Source organism: Lissotriton helveticus, chromosome 1_1 (assembly GCF_964261635.1).
Source record: "Lissotriton helveticus chromosome 1_1, aLisHel1.1, whole genome shotgun sequence".
In the NCBI taxonomy this organism is placed as follows: Eukaryota; Metazoa; Chordata; class Amphibia; order Caudata; family Salamandridae; genus Lissotriton; species Lissotriton helveticus.
Window position 1 is genome coordinate 2,078,271,825 of NC_136057.1, and position 22,878 is coordinate 2,078,294,702.

The 22,878-nt window shown below is 40.5% G+C and overlaps 1 protein-coding gene across 1 annotated transcript in view; it reads left to right on the forward strand.

Moving 5' to 3' along the window:
* COL24A1 (collagen type XXIV alpha 1 chain) overlaps positions 1 to 22,878 on the forward strand; it is a 979,161-nt gene that overhangs the window by 792,397 nt on the left and 163,886 nt on the right. Inside the window, exons 37-40 of the mRNA XM_078645481.1 lie at positions 3,410 to 3,517; positions 3,980 to 4,033; positions 7,556 to 7,663; positions 21,845 to 21,898. Coding sequence (XP_078501607.1) covers positions 3,410 to 3,517; positions 3,980 to 4,033; positions 7,556 to 7,663; positions 21,845 to 21,898 — 324 coding nt within the window. The remainder of the gene's footprint in view (positions 1 to 3,409; positions 3,518 to 3,979; positions 4,034 to 7,555; positions 7,664 to 21,844; positions 21,899 to 22,878) is intronic.

Sequence of the window (22,878 nt, forward strand, 5' to 3'; positions counted from 1 at the left end):
CATTTTTAAGCAGTGCCGGATGTAATATAGTAATTTCCTAAGTAATTTGTTTCTCTACTGACATATAAGCAATCTGATGCTCTGCTCAATGAAACTTCTTAAACATTTGGGTCACCTACCAGCATATCTGGCTCATTATTAGCAGCCACTGTGCCGACATGCCAACACTATCCATCACCTTATAAAGAATGGTGTTCAACATATAGATTCCTATGTAAAAGTCAACAAAATCGTAATCTCTCAAAAACAAAGCAAGGTGTTTTGTTGGGTAATTCTTACTTTGGAGAATACTATTTTTTAACATGATCTATTCCAGGTAAACTCTCAGACTAATGCCATATTCCAAAGGCAATGTATATTTAAAAATTAATTTCTCATCTAAATATAAATGTCTTCCAAGATGTTAACAATCACAGACCTATTCCTAAAATGTTTGAATGATCTGTTGGGTCCATTAAAATATAATTTCCCCATCAAAAAGAATTATGAATGTATTCATTACTCTAACTTTCACACACACAAACCAAAAAGAAATTTTGATTGCTCCCACACTCCCAAGACTGTACTTGTTTGTGTAAGAAGCCTTTCCAACTATTAGACCGCTCAAATTCAAACAATCCAAATACAGCAGCCATGTTAGATCTGGGCTATAATCCATGACAGTCCCTGGAATTTCGCCTGAAGATGCTTGGGTGACTTTTGATTCACACTTGAGGATCCTTCAAAGTACTGTGTCTTTTCCAGAACCCCCACATCAAGATCAGAGTAGGAAGCTCTAGCAGAGCACATATCTCTCTTTTTTTTAGCCCATGCATTCTTCGCATTGCCAGTGCTTGCTGGGCGTAATTTTTCCTTGTGATTCAGTGTTCTAGTGTAGAGGTATTTTTAAAGTAACAAGGACTGATATTGTTATTGTTTGCATGCTTGGCAATACTGCATTATGCATCAATGAATATTAATTCCATAAATTCTATATACATACAGTGCCAGCTTTATGGCGGTGCGACCGGTGCCGTTGCACTATGATCCAAGGTCAAGGGGGCGATCTGGCTGAAGTGAGATAAGAGCAGCCTGCAGAGATCTTTGTGTGCACCAACATTTTCTGCAGATATTACAAGGGCATGATACCTTTGGCTGCTAATGCACATGAGGGAACGATCCCAAGTTTGTCTTTTCACAGTTTCGACTTGTGATATAGTAGCATAGAGAGTAAATGTTTCTGCTGCAAAGCAATAGTGACATGCAGATCACAGATTCGTATGTTAATAGCTCAGTGGGTTATTGCTTTGTCAGAGAGATCCTTTTGTTACTTGGAGTATATAAGTAACAACCCTTATAATTCAGCACATTGAGCTATCAACTGGCATCCAAGTGCTGTATGTAAATAGAACCGTATTGTTTTTCCCCTCGGTCATTCGTTATTCTAATGTTGCTAAAAAGGGTTCCTTTGGGTAGCAATACAATTGTATTAGTATGAAACCCCAATCATTGTGTTACATTTATGGGGTGTATTTACAAACACTTTGCGCCTGGTTTACATCACAAATGTGAAGCAATCCAGGTGCAAATAGCTGTTTTGGGACTTACTTTCTAGCACAAATCCTAAACTGATTTAGACAGTAGCCCTAAAGTAACACATATAAGCTCTTTGCACTACTTTACGTCAAGGAATCATACAATGGGTGGTAAATGAGCTTCCCATACTCTCACCAATGGATTTTGATGCAAATTCCTATTTACAAACTTTGGTAGAATGGGATTGGCATTAAAAAATTACTCCTCGGGGCACCATGCAGCACACATACAAGGTGGTACAGTGTTAAACTTTGTCAAAGCATAGAATTTTGTGCAGCAAGAGTACCCTTACAAGAAAAAACCCAAGCTTGACATCAAGCAAACACCCTTACACTATGGTGCAATGGTGTGTGCATTGGCCAAGGAAGCCTAAGAGCAACAGCACCATATCTTATAGATATGGTGTGATTGTGTGCTCTTTTCTTCACACAACGCTGCACAGCAAGTTTGGTGACTGCATATCATAAAAACTTAGTTAATCTGTCCCTCATTTTTCCAGACCAAGCACTGTCAACATATAATGCCTACCAATCAGTGTTTAATTTGTGCCGGTGGTTTCCTGTGCTCGGCGCCGGCACTTAATTCTCAACACGGGCATTTATTTCAGTCTGCCACATGAGGCACTATTTGTCTAATTAAAAGATGACCGCAACAACAGCTGTTTATTAATTAAATATACAATAAAAATGGCTAGTACCTTCTGTCCAAGATATTCTTTAAGCCTTGGGGTCCTAGAATAGCCTCCATTGTCACTCTTGTGGGATTGTGACAGTAGTAGATTGTGTTGGTACTTTGGCAGTGATGGCTGGGGCAGTGGGTGGTGTAATCTGCAGTGACCTCCTGACGAGCAGTTATGTTTTTACAAATTAAGCACAGCTACCTGGATAAATGACATGTGACTCCTACACATTGGAGCCATCATTGACTTAAGTATCATTTCCTACACCCTGATATGCACACATTTGTATGGCTCATTGACTCCGTATAATATGTTTGTGATGTAAATTGCTCCGACAGTCTATATTGGGTTGATTAGTGCCATAAAATAAATACATGTGAAATGCAGGCTATGGAGCGATTGGGGGCATCATTAGAGGGTGATAGAGAGGTAATCAGTGAAGAATAAGGTCTTGGGGGGCACCAACAAAGATTGGTGCACGAGGCCCCACCAACACTAAGCCATCCCTGCATACCTACATCATTTAATCCCACTTAAAGTCTTCCACTGAGGGATGTTTCTGTCTATAACACCCCAGCTTAATCTACATGTCAGCTTTCTATCAAACACTCGAGCAATCTTTTGACTTTCAGGAAATCCATTAAGACCTGATTATTCTATACAGCTTAACTCTTCACTTTTCTTTTCTCTGCACCCTGTAGCCAGTGCTGAGATGCCCTCGGATATTCGTGTGCTAAACAAATACATTTAACATAACCTAACATACAGGTAACTGAACAGTTGCCCCCTGTAGAAAGGTGCACACCTGTGTTGTTTATTCTCCTATTGCGAAGAGTCAGAGAGATTGATATCTGGGTCTCTAGGTCCAGGACCTCTCGCTATTAACCCCAAACATCCTTCTACGATCACAGGACTAGTCCTCGACGGAGTGGTAATACATGCCATTTTGTTCATCAACATCCGTTCACGGGCAGGGCTGGGCATCTGATTGCAACAGCGACATTTAGGGCTTGCCGTGCACATCTGTTCGAGCGCTGTTCCAGCCTTTGGTACCATCAAAAACAGTGAAATTGCTCCAGTGTTCCACAGAAAAATATTGTTTTTAGTGTGCGCTCAGAGTTACTGTTCTATTTAATCTTGTTGACTTTCCACTAGGGGGAGCATGGAGACCGTGGCCCTCCTGGGGAGGATGGCGAAAAAGGTGAATCCGGAAATTCAGGAATTACAGGACCTGTTGGTGAATCTGGCAGAATAGGTCCAGTGGTAAGTATTGAAGGTCTTGTATTTAAAAGAAATTTGTATCTTTTTAGAAAAAGGCATCCTCAAGAAAATATGATGTAGCCATTGCTTGTTGGGAAGAAAATTAAGTTGAACTTTTTTAGTTGTGTGATATAGATTTTAATTATTATGATAATAAAGTACTGAATATAAACATAGCCCTTTTGTAAGTTTTACCTTGTCCATTTTTAACTTCAATTTGAGATTGTCTACTTGAAGGATGTAGAGTTGGTTCACTGTACTTCTCATGAAGTGTTGTAACTTGAAGCTCTACTTACAATCTAACTTGCTTAAGGCAGAAACTTACAAGATGTTCCTGCCTGCAACAATAATACGCATTGAACAAATACATTTCTGAAACATTCGTACCTCATGCACACTCTTCATTGCTTCATTGCACTTCCTACTCAACCACCTGTTGATTTCTCACTGTTTTTTAATCTGCAGGGGCCTGAAGGAAAACCAGGAAATCCAGGTCTCCGTGGTCGCCCAGGAAAAAAGGTAACTATTTGCCACAATATTACCTCAGGTTTCCTTTCCATCTCGGATCTGAATGACATAACTAGCAATTTGGTGGCAATAGAGTGGTGCAGTATGGAACCAATGCAGGGCATCCCGTGACCATCTGTGGTTGGTTTAATCCAGGAAATGTTGATGTTGGTTATTGTCAGGAAATAAACACACATGATGGCTGGCAGAATGAACTCTGCCTCTCGTCGTCTAATTTCAGGGTACCTTTTCTCTTCTTTTCCTTATCCTAAGAACATGAAATTATCTTTTTTCCTCATGCATTGTTCTAAACTTTTTGACTACAATCTCCTCAATGCACCCGTGGTCTCTTTCCTTTTCTGTCTTAATTTTGGACATATCCTTTTCCTCCCAAATAACAAAATATCCTGTCAAAATATGTCTTCAAGGCGAAATTGAGGAAAGCAAATCACTCGAAAAGTCTTTTCTCAACCGAAAGGCTCACATCTCTTTAAATCAACCATTTTCTTTGCTTACCGAACTAGTCCTCAAACATTCTTCTGTTTTTGGTTCTTCACCACTTGCTATTTAACTTCCTCTTTTTGTTTGATTTTCACACATTGACTTCAACTCCAATCTGACATTCGAAGATTGTTGGTCATCTCCCCATAGCGCTTAAACCCCTATGCTCCACATTTTGACTCCAGTGGATATCTTGTTTCTTCCACAGTGAGTGGGACGCTACTCACTGCCTATCTTAGAAATGCACCTTTAAATGCTCTCTCCGGGTTTGAGCATTTGTTGTGTTCTGTACTATATTGCAATTGTTGTATGGTTTTAAACATGTTTAGTGCCCAAATGTTAGGGCTCAAATTTGACTAAAAAAATAATACATAAAAGAAACGTAACTGATGAAGACCATTCAAGCACTAAAATGTTGACTAGGCTACAGATGCACAAGCATGCTTCCCTGGAGATGTTTTCCATCATTGTTTGCCCCTCCTTTGTTCTCATCCACAAACACCCTGCTTTCTGACATTCTCTTCCTGAAGGTCATACTCTTCCTAACAAACTTCTTCAATTCATTTCTGAATATTCTTTTGCCCATTTGTTGGTTCTGCATCATATCAATGACTCTAACTGGAACTGACTTTGTGTCCAAAGTGCTATTCTTCAGGGGCGGCTGCTGCTTGACTAAGGTGGCGGGCGGGAGGAAGCAGAGCTAAAAAAAATCCACTTACCTCCAGACCTGCTGCCCCCTCTCAGTCCTCTTCTGTCCTTGACGCAGGAAGCACACAGACTCCCCTAGCCAATCACGCGCTGTTGTCACCAGCTTGACAGCAGTGTCGTGATTGGTCTGTGTGCTGCGGTTCGGTGCTCAGACAGGGACTGGGAGTCTGTGCATTTTCTCCACCCAGGCTGTGCAATACAGCTGGTAGGGAACATGCAAAGTGCGCAATAACTGTTTGGCCGTTCCAAGACAGCCGGCCAAACTGTTGTGCATACTTAGAGAGTGCCCACCACTCCTCCCCCTGCACTGGCAAGCCCCTGCCCGCTTTTAAGCCAGTACGGAAAAATAAAATGATAACATTGCTTTATCATCATTTTATTTTTCCTTTCTGAACTGCTCCCAGAGCAGTGGGGCAACGCTTTTCTGCCTTAGCAGAGGAGCCGTGGCTGCTATTCTTCATCCTTTTCCAACACGAGCACAAGACATTTATGCCATGTGCTTTCCCTGTACAAATTATTTTCCTATATTGCTGATCCTCACCAAATGTTTAAATGCTTCTTGATAAGTAGATTCTAAAATATTTGCCAAATGCATTGCTTTCACATATCTGAAGTTCGTTTCCAATTAAATTCATTTCCAATCCATGTGTTGAAACTAGTCTTTGCAAACTATTATAAAGGATGGCGTGAAGACTAAGGATCTCATATAAGTTTTTCAATTGTGTACCAAAAGGGCATGATCTATGCCGACACCACCATGAACCTGGAAGCAAGAAATTTAGAATCTGGAGTCAAAGAAACAAATGCAAATTATGATATTCCTTACTTTTGGCTTTTCTTTATAGTAATTCACACTCGCTGAGTTAAATATTAATGTGTGTGGTTTACGTACTGTATGCATGTTGTAGACAACATGCGTAGTAAAGAAATCTGATTAATTCCTATTTTCCAAACACAGCATGTGAACAAAGTGCATTAATCAGAGTGCACATGTATTTGAGTAGGAAATCAAAAAAGGTTCTAATTATCTTTTAATTAAATTTCTTTCTCTTAAAATTACTTTTCATCAGTTCTTAATTTGAGCCAGTGGTTGCAGGTGGGGGCCCACCTGCACCCTCTTATTCAAGGAAAGGCACTTATTGTTCCTCATTAGACTTTGACTCAGAACAAGAGATCAACATACAGGTGGGGGATACGACAGAAGAGAAACACAGAAAAAAGAGAGAAACACAGAACAAAATGTGAGAAACAGAGAAAGCAGGAATGACAAAGAACCTGCAAGAGTGAAAGAAAGAGACAGGAAGTGTCTGTGAGTGAACTAAAAAGGCATACAGTAGAATCAAGGCTATGCAGTCTTGGTAATCCACATTCCAACATTCAGTAGCGCCGCTGTGGGCTTCTAGGCAAAATTTTTGATCCCAGCACTTATCCTTTACAAATTAAGCATTGTGTTTCACTAATATACTTTTACATCCTACACACATATGAAACCTACACTAACTGGTGCAGTCTAGCACTCTTTTAATACCTTTGGTACAGTGCTTAATTCTTGGAAAAATAAGTGCCAGGGTTCTTGTCAGGAGGCCTCTGCAGCTTGCATCACACATTGCCCCTGCCATGCTGCCAATGATAGTAACAACACAACTACTAACCATCACACTCCTACAAGTATGACAATTCAGGCTATTTAAGACCCCGAAAGCAATTAGAATGGTATGGGCAGTGGGTAATAGTAATTTTTACTGTATATTGAATTAATAATTAACTGTTGTTGTGGTCATTTCTAAATTAGCCAGACAGTGCCACCTTGTGGCAGATTGTCAAAGTACAGGTGTTGATAATTAAGTGCTGGTGCTGCGCACCAGAAACCACAGGTTCAAATTAAGCCCTGCTCCTATACTTTCATTATTGTGATGTAGCATAGATGTGATAATAATTTACAAATGTTTGTAAATATGTATTAAGCTACAATTGGATGAGTGTTTATCATATTTATTTACAATTTCAGTTACCACTCCACAGACTCGCTTGTGGGAATGCCCACTGGTGCAACTCAAGTATAAATCTCAAAGTGTGTAGTCTAGGTATCAATGAGTACATCACCCATTTATACATTGCATTATTGTGTGCTAGTTTCAAGTGTATTTGTAAATTAAATTTTACCAGGTATAAGTCGCACATGTAGTTAGGAAAAACTGTTTGTAAATTTAGCCATGAAAGATGATGGTGCATTATTTACGTTTTTGCTATCTGTAGTGTGTGATTTTTATGTTATGATGCCACTGGCGCAAATCTGTTTTAAACTTTGCAACAATACCAAAACAGGGAGAAAAAGGACAGATGGGATTTATCGGAGAAATTGGTGAAATGGGTGACCATGGTCCACTTGGAGAATTGGGGCCTAAAGGAGCAAGAGGAACACGAGGCCTAGTGGTGAGTATGCTTCTTTTGTAGATTTGCCTATTAGTTCATGTGCAAGTACACATTACACACATGTACATTACTTCTTTTACGAGTGTGTAAATCTAAGCTGGATTAGATTGCACAATTTGATGCATTTCATGAATATACCAGTTGGCAATGTTGTAGAGGACCCATGCAAAAAAAATTTTTTGATTAATTATGCAATACGATACCAATTTATGAACTGATAAGTATTATTTTATTTGTTGGATGGTGCCACACTCACTTTCATTCAAATTTCAATTAGTGGCACAGAAATGGAGCCTTTAAAATGCGGTCTTAATTGTGGGAGTACTTTTATTTATTTGATTTAAATATTTGCTATTAGTTGGACAGTGGAGGTACAGTCCTTTACATAAAACACTTTTATACAGCAAGAGCATCAGGTACATGGACTGTTGTTCATACAACATTAGAACATTGGAATGTTGGGAGCTCCATTGAAAACAATGGAGTGCTCCGGGCTTATAATGGCTGGTATAAGCCTGGAGCTCCAAAATTCCAATGTTTCTTTGTTCACAGCTCTGGCTGTGAATAAAGGCTTCAGGGAGCATGAGGGGATTCCAATCCCCTCACGCTCCCATAAGGCTTTGTTCTTTTTGGTTAGAACATTCTGCCCTCTAGTGGCAGAATGTTCTAATAGCCTTATAGCCCTTCATAGCTGGGCTATACCGGCTATTAAAGTCCCTCTCCCTTGTTAAAGGCCCTTGCCTTCGGCTCGGGCCTTTAACGCTGGAGAGGGCCTTTAATAGACGGTATAGCCCTCTACGGCGTGCTATAAGGCTATATTATGGTCTTTGTGGCACATTGCGGAATAGCTGTGCTGCTGCTGCAACAGTCAAGCAGTGCAGCTCAGTCTATCTTAGAGAAAAGAGAACTAATGTGTTCATTTTAAAATAGCAAAGTTTTGAATGTTCGAATGTTTATGATGAAAAACATGCCAATTATAAATCAAACCTAACACTGTAAATGTTAAGAGCTGATGATAGTCATCAATCACATTATAGGTGTTACTTGAAAACAAATTGGATACTTTGACCTTTACATTACATAAAAGCACAGATGCCAATAGTCTAACTGCTGGAGGACAAATATCAGATACTGTGAACAGACACAAATGCTGCCACGGAGAGGAGGGCAGAAAAAAAACGACTAAGTATAAATTAAAGGGCTGAGAAGCATAAATGTTGACTTTTGGGGACAATGTAAGAGCTTGAATTGTTTTGAGGGGTAAATGGAGGATTGTGGTAGCCAGTTTCATAGCTCTCATCTTAAGACAGCTGAAATATTTAGCGAGAAATCACAATTGAGCCTGTGAGGGAGGTAACTCTAGTATCAATTGAAGAGATAAGGGGACTAAATCAGTAAAAACAATGTTTAGGTAATCTGCAAATTAGTATGGAGAAACAGAGAGGATTTAGAAAGATAAACTGTGAGCTGATATTGGGATATAAAATACACACTGACCATGAAACTAAGAAGGAAATTCATATATATATATATATATATATATATTACCTACTGGCGGTCGCCAGTAGGTATATATAGTTAGGATTTTTTCTCTATGGGTTTTTTGAAAATTCTATGTCTAATAACTTTGGCGTTTGTGGACGGAATTGGCTGAAATTTTCAGGAAAATGGCACATTTTGTTTCTGAGCAGCCCTTGAAAATTTGGGGGGGGTTCGTCAAGGGGGGGCTGAGAAAAAAGGGGGGTCCCAAAACGTGTTTTTAACATTGAGTTTTCCATAGGGCGGTTGGCCTCACTTTTAGCCCGAACGGCTGAATGGATTTGCACGAAACTTGGCAAAATTGTAGGGACTGGTAGCCCGATGTGCCTTTTGTAGGTCTCAATATATGTGCTCCAGTGGATTTTGAGAAATTAACGTTTAAAAAAAGATATATATCTGTAACAGCGGACCGGGCAGCGCTCCAGGACGCGTACTTTTCGCGCAACGGAGCTTTGTGAAGCGAAGCTGATTGGTTCTCCGGCGTCTGTCAACATTCCAAACAGTCCGTAGCGGCCGCCATCTTGTCTCTCGGTAGGATCGAGAGACAAGAGGAGGCCAAAGCGAAGGGGCAAATGACCATAAGGGGGAATAGTAGATCCTCGCTGACCCCCTACGTTTGATGTGGAGGTTTTAAAAGGGCCCCGCGGGGCAAAAAAAAAAATAATAATAATAATCGAACGGCTGAATGGATTTGCACGAAACTTGGCAAAATATTAGGGACTGGTAGCCCGATGTGCCTTTGCTAGGTCTCAATATATGTGCTCCAGTGGATTTTGAGAAATTAACGTTCAAAAAAAGATATATATCTGTAACAGCGCTCCGCTTCGCGTACTTTTTGCGTTACGGAGCTTTGCGAAGCTGATTGGTTCTCCGGCGTCTGTCAACATTCCAAACAGTCCGTAGCGGCCGCCATCTTGTCTCTCGGTAGGATTGAGAGACAAGAGGAGGCCAAAGCGAAGGGGGAAATGACCATAAGGGGGCATAGTAGATCCTTCCTGACCTCTTAGGTTTGATGTACCATTTTGCCAAGTTTGGTGTAATTCCGTTCAGCCATTCAGGCTGTAGACGTATGTAAATGTCCTATGGAAAATTGCATGGGGAAAACACATTTGAAAGTGTTGAAATTTAGAACCAATTAAAATGTTACTTTGGTTTTGTATTTGTGTGTGATGAAAGTTAATTGGTTATGTATATATTTCAAATGAGAGGAAACCACAGCCATTTTGTGATACTACTGTCTGAGGTACATTTGTGAGGAATTTTTGGTGGTGAATTTCTGGTGTTTGATTTACACAGTACTAACACTTCTCCTACTTTTAAAAAGGTGAGTTGTTAATTTGTAAGGGGAACTATGTTGTACACTTGAAGATAATTTGAAAAATGTTTTCTGTTATTTATTTGCAGTCCTTCTGTTATACTAAATACTTGATAAAGTTAGTTTTATATTATGTATTACTAAAAACGATAAATGAAAGTGATTATTTTTTTCTGCAATTTACAGCAAGCAATTTCAAAATAAAATGGCTCACAATGAAGAGACCGTGGCAATTTCTTTTGAATTGTCCACTACATTGATTGAAATTGAGAGCACCAATAATGAAATATTGTCACAAGGAGGACATGACTTGTATGATTCCATTAGATTGATTGAAATGGACAGCACCAAGAATGAAATATTGTCACAAGGAGATGACTTGAATGATTCCACTACATTGATTGAAATTGAGAGCACCAATAATTAAATATTGTCACAAGGAGGAGATGACTTGTATGATTCCATTAGATTGATTGAAATGGACAGCACCAATAATGAAATATTGTCACAAGGAGGAGATGACTTGAATGATTCCACTACATTGATTGAAATTGAGAGCACCAATAATGAAATATTGTCACGAGGAGATGACTTGAATGATTCCACTACATTGATTGAAATTGACAGCACCAATAATGAAATATTGTCACAAGGAGGAGATGACTTGAATGATTTTTTTGATCAATCTCTTGATGGCGAATTTATCGAGTGTTTGGAGACCATAGAGTTACAAGAATCATCATTGGAGACTTTTCATGAGGACATTGCTGATGAGGACATGTTACTAGTTCTTTCAAATTTAGAAAATTCTGAAGAATAAATTTATATTTAGAAATCAAAAATTGTTTGAGACATTATTCATTTTTATTTTTAATTTATGAGGTTGTAGCGAAGTGATTGTAGTATAAAATGAGACTTATAGTATAGAGTGCAACATTTTTATGTTACATGGTAAGTTTACTCATATTTACTTCCCTTCTGCCACTATATTATCTGCAATGTGTATTTGACATCTCTTCTTCATCTCCGGCCTCCTTTCTCTCACTGTGTGTCTCCGATGCATCTTATCGCTGCTATTTTGTGTAATTACAGAAGAGAGTAAAATAAAATAGTTCGGAACGTGAAAAGGGGGCAAAGTAGAGTACTCCTCACCCCCTAGGCCTTTTTAGGCGGTCCCAAAAGGATCAGTTTCTGCTTTCCTGAGAGATTATGGTATGAGTTCCATATACCACAATAACTTGCATTACAACATGCAAGATATCTATCTCCTATTACCAACTTTTGGAGATATTCGCGCTAAGCGCGAATATCTCCAAAAAGTAACACCTGCCCTGAGCAGTTCTTAGCCATGTTATCCAATGGGAGGTGGATAACATGGCTAAGAGCATTAGCTCGGTAATGCATGAATATCGCTGAGTTTTTAGCGATATTCATGCATTGCGGCCGTTTATTATCGCATTTGCGATAAACCTTGATAATAGCAAGGTTTATCTTCGATAATTTCTGACGATGCTTAGTGGTAAAAAATTTGTTGGTAAGCATCGTTAGCGATAAATATCGCTTAACTTTGGTAATATGCCCCAACGTCTGTTAACGTTCGATTCGAAGGAAATGAGGAAGTGTTGAAAAACATTGTCTGCGCCATCTTGCCTTTTTTGAAATGCCACACTTTTGTCGTGCACGGCAGCCATTTTAGATGTCTTGACCAGACCCACTCTCTGCACGCTGTCGATTCGTAGCATGGCTCCTCACCCACGCAAGCATCTTCCCCAGGCACTGGTCACCACCGCTCTCTGTCTTATGCATGGGCAATAAACCTCCCCCCATCTGCGCTGCTCTTCCCTGAGAATCACACTCTGTGCCCGCCCGACACCTCCCTTTCGCCCTATTCACTACCGCACCCTCTGACACTCCTCTTCCTCTGTGTCCGATTGTCCAGGCTATCAGCTAGCCCTGCAGATGTAGTTTATGGCCCCAGCTGTAAAGAATCACCCCTCTTCAAAGGAGTTATAGTAGATCAAGGCCCACACCCGATGAGATCCGTCACACCACACGTGTTCCTACTATCTGAAAACCATCCTGTATTGTGATTGGGGAGGGGACCGAGCCTGAAGCGGAAGATTCCAGGAATGACTCTTTGTACATCAAAGTTTTTACAATTATGTGTCACATTAAAAATATATAGCACTCCAACAAAGTAGTAGGAATATAAAACTTTAATAACATATAAATATATACAACAAAACAAAAACAGTAAAAACATTTAAACAACGAAGAGACCGTGGCAATTTCTTTTGAATTATCCAATAGATTTATTGAAATTGACAGCACCAATAATGAAATATTCTTGTCAGTAGCGGTCTGTTGTGCGAATAGTTCCAAGGCAGCAGAACGCGCTGAAATCTAAATGGCACGAAGGTGATGTCTAGTAAGTTGCCGCCCACCAAATAACGGCGTGGGGCGCTGCGGGGGTGAGTGAGTCCAGTAGGCACCACAGCTATTCTTACCGGCATTGCAGAATTACTGCTGGGGACAATGCCTGTGCTGTAGCAGGGTCACAGCAGAAACAAAAAGGATTCTGTTGAAGATGTTGTTGGTTTTCAATTTGAAAACAGTTCTGGTGTCAACTGCTATGCTAATGTAGTGGTTAATGTTTTGTTTTCTCTAGAAAATGTAAAAGAGGGGGAGGCAGTCCAAAGTTCCATTAAAAGGGCAAAGGAAAGGATCGGTGGTTTGAACTATCAGTCAAAAAGGGGAGGGGGTGCAATAATTTTTCCTACCGGGTCACACTGTGCTTTCACCGGAAGTGAGGTCTGCAGGATTCTAGTAATTCAAAGTGAGGCTGGCGCCAGCATGGGAGCGCCGACGTCCCGCGGATACAGTTTCGTCACTCCACGGGCGATCATGGCAGTCATTCCCCATCGGGGGTCGGAGACTCCCGCGGCTCCTCTAGAATCTTCAAGGTCGTGGAGGACTACGGTGGTGGAGTCAACCAGTGACCGGGCCATTTCTTTATGCTGGGCCCGCTCTTGCCAGGTCGACCGCCATTTTGAGAGTTCGGCAGCTACCGGCGATCGCGGGGTCACATGAGCGGACGGGCTCCACCCTGCCGGGCGAGACGTTGCAGCATGGCCACAGTGGAAGAACCCTTTTCCGGGCGCCTGGAGCGCTGAGGGTGCAGCTGGGAAGCCTCCACCTGGGGAGGCGGGAGAGGCCTGTTCGCACCGTCTCTCCCTCCCAGTGCACCCCACGGCGTCTCGCTTGAGATTTGTTATGGCCGGACCAGGCGATGAGGACGAGGGGGGGGGGGGTCGGAGGCATGTGCAAGACATCCCCCCCCAGTGTTGTCGCAGCCATTATTCAAGAAAGAAGAAGTGTCCCGTCCGTCTTCGGGCCGGGCTTCCGGTAGATGTCGGCCGGACGCCCCTGGCTCTGGCCCCATGAACGGGTTTCTTGGTTTATCGGCTGCAGCCGGATCCCGCCGGCCTCGGCCCCCCGACCGTTGGTGGCCGGACCGGAAGAGCATGTGGCGGGACTACCTGCAACTCTCAAGGGCCATCGCGGCCGGACTGGGAGAGAGAGGGGAGGGTCGAGGAGACATTCCCCCCCCCTGCAACTGTTCAGCGTTGTAAAGGCAATCCCCTGGCCGGGTCCCGCTGGCCTCGGCCTCTCCTCCGGCTACACCCTACGTTAGGATCTCCTGGCCGAGGCGTGGCAGCAGGACCTGCCTTATATGGGCTGCTCCCGGCTGGGCGTAGTCGGAACCCTGCCCCACCTTGGAAGTTTCCAGAGTGGGGGCGGATGTTCTACTGACTTGCATTTTCCCTAGTCTATCGATTTTTTTGGCGTGGCAGGCGGTGGGACAGCGAGGGGTGATTTGGTTTCTCTTACTGTTTTTCTGGTCTCTCACCACTGGCATATTTTAACGTTTTCTTGTTTCTAGGACATTAATAGGTTTTATCATTACGTTATGTTATCGTTTCTTTGTTCGTTGTTTAATAAAAGTTCATGTTCATCAGTGGCCTACTGATTTTCGTTTTCCTATTCTTTTCTTTCCAGGTTGTTTCATGCTAAAGTTTCTGTTAACAGGATACAGTGATCACTTCGTTATTATTGCATATGTCCTTTTCACTAGGGGTGCTCTCTGGTCGGGCCAGATGACGTATCTCTAGTAAATGGTCCGGGTGAAACAGGTGCATCAATCAGTGGGGAGTAGATAGGCATGACAGATTACAACGGGGGAGAAAGGTCCGCATTACGTACCCTTTCACTACTTGCAAAGATTTTCCTACGTTTATTTGCAAACAGGGAATACCTCCAAAAAGAACTAATTCCCAAACAGTCAATGTTAGGACAATCAATCAATCAATGAGGAATGAAATAGGTACGACGTGTTAAAGGCTTGCGTTACCTACCCTTCACTATCTGCAAAGGGAGAGAGAATATTCCTATTCTTCCTCGTTTGCAGGCAGAGAAGATCCTTAAGAGAATTAACTTCGAACAATTCAATGCTCGATTCAAACAATCAACAAGGGGTACTGTGAACACAAATGAACGCCGCTTATGTACATACGCATTGCTATTTTCAACAGGTTGTTCCTAATGTTTCTATTTTAGCGAGGTCAAAAAGAGATCCCATTAGTGGCCTACTGATTTTGCTCGATTCCTTTTGTTTTTTTACACGATTTTTCGCTATCTGCAAAGACTAAACAGAGTATTGCGACTCTGTGCTTGTTTGTAAATAGAGAATGAACCAAAGAGAACAATCAATCAAATGGAGAGAGAAGCAGGCACGACGGATTACAAAGGGGGCAAAGGGCTGCGTTAACTACCCTTCACTATCTGCAAAGAGAGAGTACTCCTAATAGAAATGAGGGGTGGGGGGCAGCATTCAAAGCAGATCAGTGTGCATAAACACGAAAATGTTTTTACTTACCACGTACTTGACATTCGACAGCTTATGATATTTGCTATTAAAAAACCATTGAAATTCACTGAAAAAACCATAGGTTATAGACCATATATAGTTAGGAATTAGCATTTACAAAACCTTGAAAATTCACTGAAAAAACCATAGGTTATACACCATATATAGTTAGGAATTAGCATTTAAAAAACCTTATTTTACTCACACAAAACCATTGAAATTCCATATATAGTTAGTTGCACTAACTATATATCGCGCACCCGCAATCCACTGCTGATCATGTCACATATTACATCATTCATGACATGGTCAGTGACATCACTGATGACATCTCAAATGACATCACTGATGAGATCACTGATGACATCTCATTTGACATCAATGACCACATCACTGATGATATCATTCATGTGACAATACAATGCATCTCCTCACGTTTTAATATAACCTCTGTTTCACCCAGTGTTAAATACAGAGTATAATTTTTGAAACCATTGACACACCAATACTAGTTACTACATACGTACTCACTGATTCCTACGTCTACACACACATTCACTCATTCACCCATACAATCATTCATACATACAATCACTCATCTTTACAACACTATCATATGCACTCATACACCTATACAGACACTTACACTCTGCCACTCATCCATGGAGTTACTCACACACCTAGTCAGTCCTGTAAAGAATCAATCACACTTCCATTTTCTTGTCTATACAGTTAAACATAGAGCACCTTACATTTTCAAACATATACTAACACATACTTACTTTCTTATACAATCATTGATACAAGTACACATTGATCTGCACAGAGTCACACACCTCCCAGCCAGCCACACACACACTCAGTCTCCTATACAAATACTTGGACAATCAATCAATAACCCATATAGTTAATCATATAGCTACTGATCAACACATGCAGCAGTTTACAGAACAACAGACATAATGATGCACAAATTAAGACAGTTTAGTCACTAACCCATGCACTCAGTGAGACACATTTAATCACTCACTCATACATTCAGTCATGCACCTACTAAATCCTTCGTCCAGACACTTATACATCTACTCATTCTTCAATATGTAAAACATATTTAAACTTTACAGAAACACACAGTCACTGGATGATGTCATCAGTGATCTCATCAGTGATGTCATTTGAGATGTCATCAGTGATGTCACTGACCATGTCATGAATGATGTAATATGTGACATGATCAGCAGTGGATTGCGGGTGCGCGATATATAGTTAGTGCAACTAACTATATATGGAATTTCAATGGTTTTGTGTGAGTAAAATAAGGTTTTTTAAATGCTAATTCCTAACTATATATGGTGTATAACCTATGGTTTTTTCAGTGAATATATATATATATATATATATATATATATATATATATATATATATATATATGTATATATATATATATATATATATATATATATATATCAAAGCTCCAAGGTTCCCACCTGTTGGAGAGGCACTCTGACATCCACTGCAGCAACCTTCATGAGGTAAAAGCAGGATCGGCGGGAGGATTCAGTTTACAGCATGCCTGTCGATTCACGCCAGACGCGTTTCGTGCTCATTGCACTCTTCAGCGGTGCGACAATCATTTTGGCATAGAGGCCACAACTCCCACTTAAAAATATGAGCCCTCCAATGGGCGACTCAAATGAGTCCGTGTTGGTTTGTGGGTCTTGTAGTGTGTGCTTCAGTTATGTGCCGCTGTCTGAGATGTTTCAAGCCCACCGATGGGCCTCCACTCGCAAATCCAGCTGGTCAATCCTCCATGGATGCCTCCACATTTAGACTCCGTGATTCAGAGCTCCCTGGCCCCAAATTTCCAGGCGGTGCGTGTCCTGCAGCTGGGAGGCCGCTTATCAATAAAAGCTCCAAGGTTCCCACCTGTTGGAGACGCACTCTGACATCCACTGCAGCAACCTTCCTGAGGTAAAAGCCGGATCGGTGGGCGGATTCAGTTTACAGCATGCCTGTCGATTCATGCCGGACGCATTTTGTGCTCATTGCACTCTTCAGCGGCGCGACAGTCATTTTGGCAGAGAGGCCACACCTCCCACTTCAAAATATGAGCCCTCCAATGGGCGACTCAAATGAGTCTGCGTTGGTTTGTGAGTCTTGTACTGTGTGCTTCAGTTATGTACCGCTGTCTGAGATGTTTCAAGCCCACCAATGGGCCTCCACTCGCACATCCGGCTTGTCAATCCTCCACGGATGCCTCCACATTGAGACTCCATGATTAAGAGCTCCGTGGCCCAAATTTCCGGGTGGTGCATCTCCCGCGGCTGGGAGACAGCGTATAAATCAAAGCTCCAAGGTTCCCATCTGTTGGAGACGCACTCTGACATCCACTGCAGCAACCTTCATGAGGTAAAATCCGGATCGGCGGACAGAGCTCCGAATCACGGAGTCTCAATCTGGAGGCATCCATGGAGGATTGTCAAGCCGGATGTGCGAGTGGAGGCCCATTGGTGGACTTGAAACAGCTCAGACAGCGGCACATAACTGAGGCACACACTACAAGACCCACAAACCAACGTGGACTCATTTGAGTCGCCCATTGGAGGTCTCATTTTTTTAAGTGGGGGTGTGGCCTCTATGCCAAAATTACTGTCACGCCTCTGAAGAGTGCAATGAGCACGAAACGCGTCCGGCGTGATTCGACAGGCATGCTGTAAACTGGATCCGCCCGCCGATCCGGCTTGTACCTCATGAAGGTTGCTGCAGTGGATGTCAAAGTGCATCTCCAACTGGTGGGAACCTTGGAGCTTTGATATATATATATATATATATATATATATATATATACATGTTATGTTATGTTAAATGATTCTTATTAAACGCACTAACACCCGGAGGTTTCATGGCGCTGGCTGAAGGGACATGTAAATGAGCAGAAAAAAAGTTTATTCAGAAAGGGTAAATAAAAAAGTCTTGAGAAGTTTCCTGAACTGAAGGAGGGATTTACTGGATTTGATAATCAGAGGAAGGGAGTTCCAAAATTTGGGGGCAAGGAGAGCAAAACGACGGCCGCCAAATTTATGAAGTTATGAAGTTATACATATATATATAAATATATAAATCATATCTTTACCATGTACAATATACCAACAAAACACATTTGATTGCAATGCACTACTGTACAGTAAAAGCACAAATTTAAGAAGTCACAGTACACTTACAGTCAAATACAGTAGAAAGAAAACCTTTTAATTTTCTCAGATTCTCTATTTGAGAAATATATTACATAATATCACAGTAATCTGTAAGATTTCACGTGAAATTAAGTAGCTTGTTTTTAGACAACTTAGGTTGAACAGCAGCATGTGGCTAAACTCCGCAGTGAACTGTCATGAAAAGGAAAAAATGAGTACATTTTAAGGCTTTTGTCTGTCGTAATACCAAAAGTTATCATCAGTAAGGCATTTCCTCAGACAGTCACTTGAGGTGAGTGAGGTTGTTTATGGCTCCAACATGGCTCAATTTCCATCCTAACAAGGAGTGAAAGAGCCCTTTGGGCAATTTCCGGAACCCTATACTACCCAAAGTCAGTTTTACATATTAAACATTCATTATATTTTGGTTTTTAACATCTTCTTTAAAATACCAGACTATACCAAAGATGACAGAACAAAATAAATCAAAAGGGTACCCAAATTATAATTCAACTATAAATCAAATAAATAAATAGATTGTGGTTTTTCAATCAATTCAAAAGATATCTACCAAAATAGTAAATAGTTCAAAAAGAAGTGACATTGGGAAGTGTGCACATTCACAGGCAGTGATGGGTGGTGTGTAGGGGAAAACCGCATTACCTTCACCAGTGGTTGAGTGCTGCTCTTCCTCAACAATATAATCCAAAGGTTCATTATATGGTCCAATGAATAATATAAAGCATATCTTAATGTATTCAGTGGACGTCAGGATATTGCATGAAACTAGGTCAGGTAGCCATGGTGGAATCATGCAGAGCGGTAATTATTGAACTGACTCCAAAATGTGAGGTATTTATTGTAGCTTGATTACATGTGGGTTGGAGTAGTAACCAGATTGACATTTATCATTACAATGGTTGACCCTATATTTTGCCACCAAAGATCAATATTTGGAGTTTCCTGTTGAGTCTTTTAAGAACTTTTAACCATTTGAGATGCTTCTTAAAAAACATTGCCTGTTGGGAGGTGGAGGGGTACACATTATTGTGCTCAACATAATCACATACAATACTTAATAGTCTAAAACACACAGTTAGATGGTAATGTACTAAGCAGCATTATACCTATGCATTCCAATACTTATTCCTCAAAGATTACAAATGATATATTAAGGTGAGAGCATCTAGCTTTACATATCCAAGATATAAACAAAATAAGATTGCTTGCAGCAGCCATTCACATTTGTTGAAAGTGAGTTTGCTGCATTGGATGCAGAGGTAAACATTCCAGATTTTGACCTTTATGATACCCTAGCCTGTAGTCAAAATGAGACTCTATTGCTGGGCTATGTATCTATAACTCTATTGGTCACTGAAAACAAGTTAAAATTCAACTAATACAATACGGAGAGGAGGAGTCTGATATTCTAATTGGAGTGAAAGAGGCCTATGACACAAACCCTAAAAACATTTGAAGCTTAACAGTGAGATACTAAAACAGCTTGAACTTCCACCTACCCAGATGTATGAGACTTTGAGTAACACACTTAGTGAGTGTGTTAGAGCTGTAATAATGGAGTGTAGAAATTAAGTGAAAATATAATTGGTGCATACTTCAATAGATCTAATAAATTAAAGCATGAGTGATTATGTATATGGAACATACATTACTTAATATGCTGAGGACATGCCATCATGAGACAGAAAATCAGAATGATCAATTTGGACTGTTTATGGCACTGTATGATTCTTTTTTTATTGTAGACTGTTGTCCAATTGCTTTCCCTTTTAAAGGTTCCTTCTATTTCACACTGCTGCAACCGAGAGCTGAAATAGCACTGACATCATAAACGTACCAAGTTATGTCAACATCAGTGATACCATTCATGATGCAATAATGATGTCACATTTTACATCATGAGTGATGTTATTGATGATGTAATTTGTAAATTTGGTTTATAGACTGGTGTTGTGGTTCAGTGTACTAATGCATCTTTTCCAGGAATATGTGTTATATCCCGTGGTAACAGGTTTGAATCCTGGGTCAACTCAGCCTTTCATTTCTCAGAAGTTGACAAGATAAGTAGAGTTAGTTGGGTAACAGTAAACATTTATTATACGTTAATAGTACCAAGAGACTTGCGTACAATGAATGTGCCCTCTACAGACACACCTGTTACGCCAGACATCATTAGCAGTACATGGTGTGGATGGCAATTAAGGTTGCATTAGTTTCTTAATATTTGATTTTTAAATGTGTATTGTTTTTGGGTGCTTGACACTACATTGCTTCAACTATGTCGTCCGATTGTCACCCACAGACCCTCAGCAAAACCTTAATTAATAATTTGTGAGAAAATGTTTGGTGACAGCGCACCAAGCACTCTCCCCTGTAAAGCCTTTTTTATTTTTGCCTGTTAGATATTTTCAGGTCACTGTGTGGCAAGGAGACAGCATTTAGAAAATTATATAATCCCATCAACCAATCACAACCAGCCATGTTTTCGTTAGGCAGGGCATTCCACTGTTTCTAAACAGGAAACAATATTAACCAAGTAAAAGACAGATTTAATTTTTTTTAAATCTTTATGACTTTATTTTTTTCTTTAAAAATACAAAACAATTGTACTTTTTCTGAACTGAAAAATGTGCAACCGCGACTAAAACAGTACAGATTGTGATAAGCATGGTTGTACACAATTCAGAAAATGTAATCTTTTCCTAATTTAGATTTCCTTGAAAATTTGCGGTTGTTTATATTAACTAACATTTGCAGTGAGCACAAGGAAAACGTGTGCAGCCTTGACTCTGATACTCATCTTTAGTATCCCATCGTTTGAAAAAGTGTCACCCAATGCAGTGATGAGATATTAGAAACTGCAAAATATGAAGAAGGAAATTCCTGAGACACCGCCATACCGGTTGAAAACATCAAATTGCATTAAAAAATAACGTCCATTTTAAAGGCACCTTGAGAGTATTAGAAAAGTCTACCAAATCAAAGAGAATGAGTGCATCAAATAAAACAATGCTGGCAAATTTACAAATTTCAATATGCAGGTTACTTTTAATGTATTGTTAGAATGAAACAAGTGGACACAGGACACGAATTTACTTTTGTGAAACAAAATAGAAACTTGTAAGCAATGATCGTGACTTTAAATACTGATTCCGTTTTCTGAATGTGTGTTTTTAATTTAATAGGGAAATATAGGACTGATGGGGCCCGACGGAGAACCTGGAATTCACGGATACGGGGTGAGCTATGCTATTAATCCTTGCAATGTATATTTCTTTTTTCTTCATTCCATTGTTATGGTTTTTACCATGTGCTGCAATTTTTCATCTGCGAGTATGACTCACTAAAACAACGAAATCATTTAAAGGCAATGATAGCTGGAAATGCAGTTGTCTGTAGCCTGGAACAGTAACCCCTCCACCTCGTTTCTGGCAATATAATAGTGTAATGTTTCAAAGTCAAGATAAAACTCTCACATGTAAGTAGGTCCTTAAGCAATATTAGAAAAGCAATGTCTACTCTTAACGAAAGGCAATTCCAGTAGAATAGTTTGACATAACCGGATCATGAACACAAAAAGGTTTAAAATTAAGCTTAAATTGTCATTCCAAATCAAAATTGTTTAAATTGTAGTCTGGAGATCCGCATTGGCAAAAAATAAGCCACCCTTTGTACAACAGCATCAATCTTTCTGTTTCTCAGGGAGAACAGTTGTATTTGAGTGTCTGGAAATTACAATAGCACCTTTTCACATTTCTATAAGAAGCCCTCACAAAAATGTGTCCTGAGATACTCAATACTTCTGAAAGTGCGTTTAACAATCACTTTGTTAGTGTTGTATAGCTCAGTGGATAATTTGTAAAAGAATAAGTGCCCGGGTTCTCGTCAGGAGGCAGCATGCACCAGCCCATTTCTCCTGCTAGTGCCACCTAAAATAGAACCAACTACTAATGAGAATGGGGAGAGGATTTGGCGTAATGGCCAGACCTGCTGACTTCGGAGCTGGGGAACCAGGTTCGAGTCTCAGCGTCAGCTCAACATAATGTGATCCTGGGCAAATCACTTAATCTCCCAGTGCCTACTATAAATGAATATGTCCTTAACTGGTGCTCATGAAAGCTCTGGTATTGCCTGTGCCCATCCCTATCTGGATACAGACCGAACCACAGCACAGAGACAGCCCTCATTGCTGCCACTGATGGTATCCACCTAACCATGG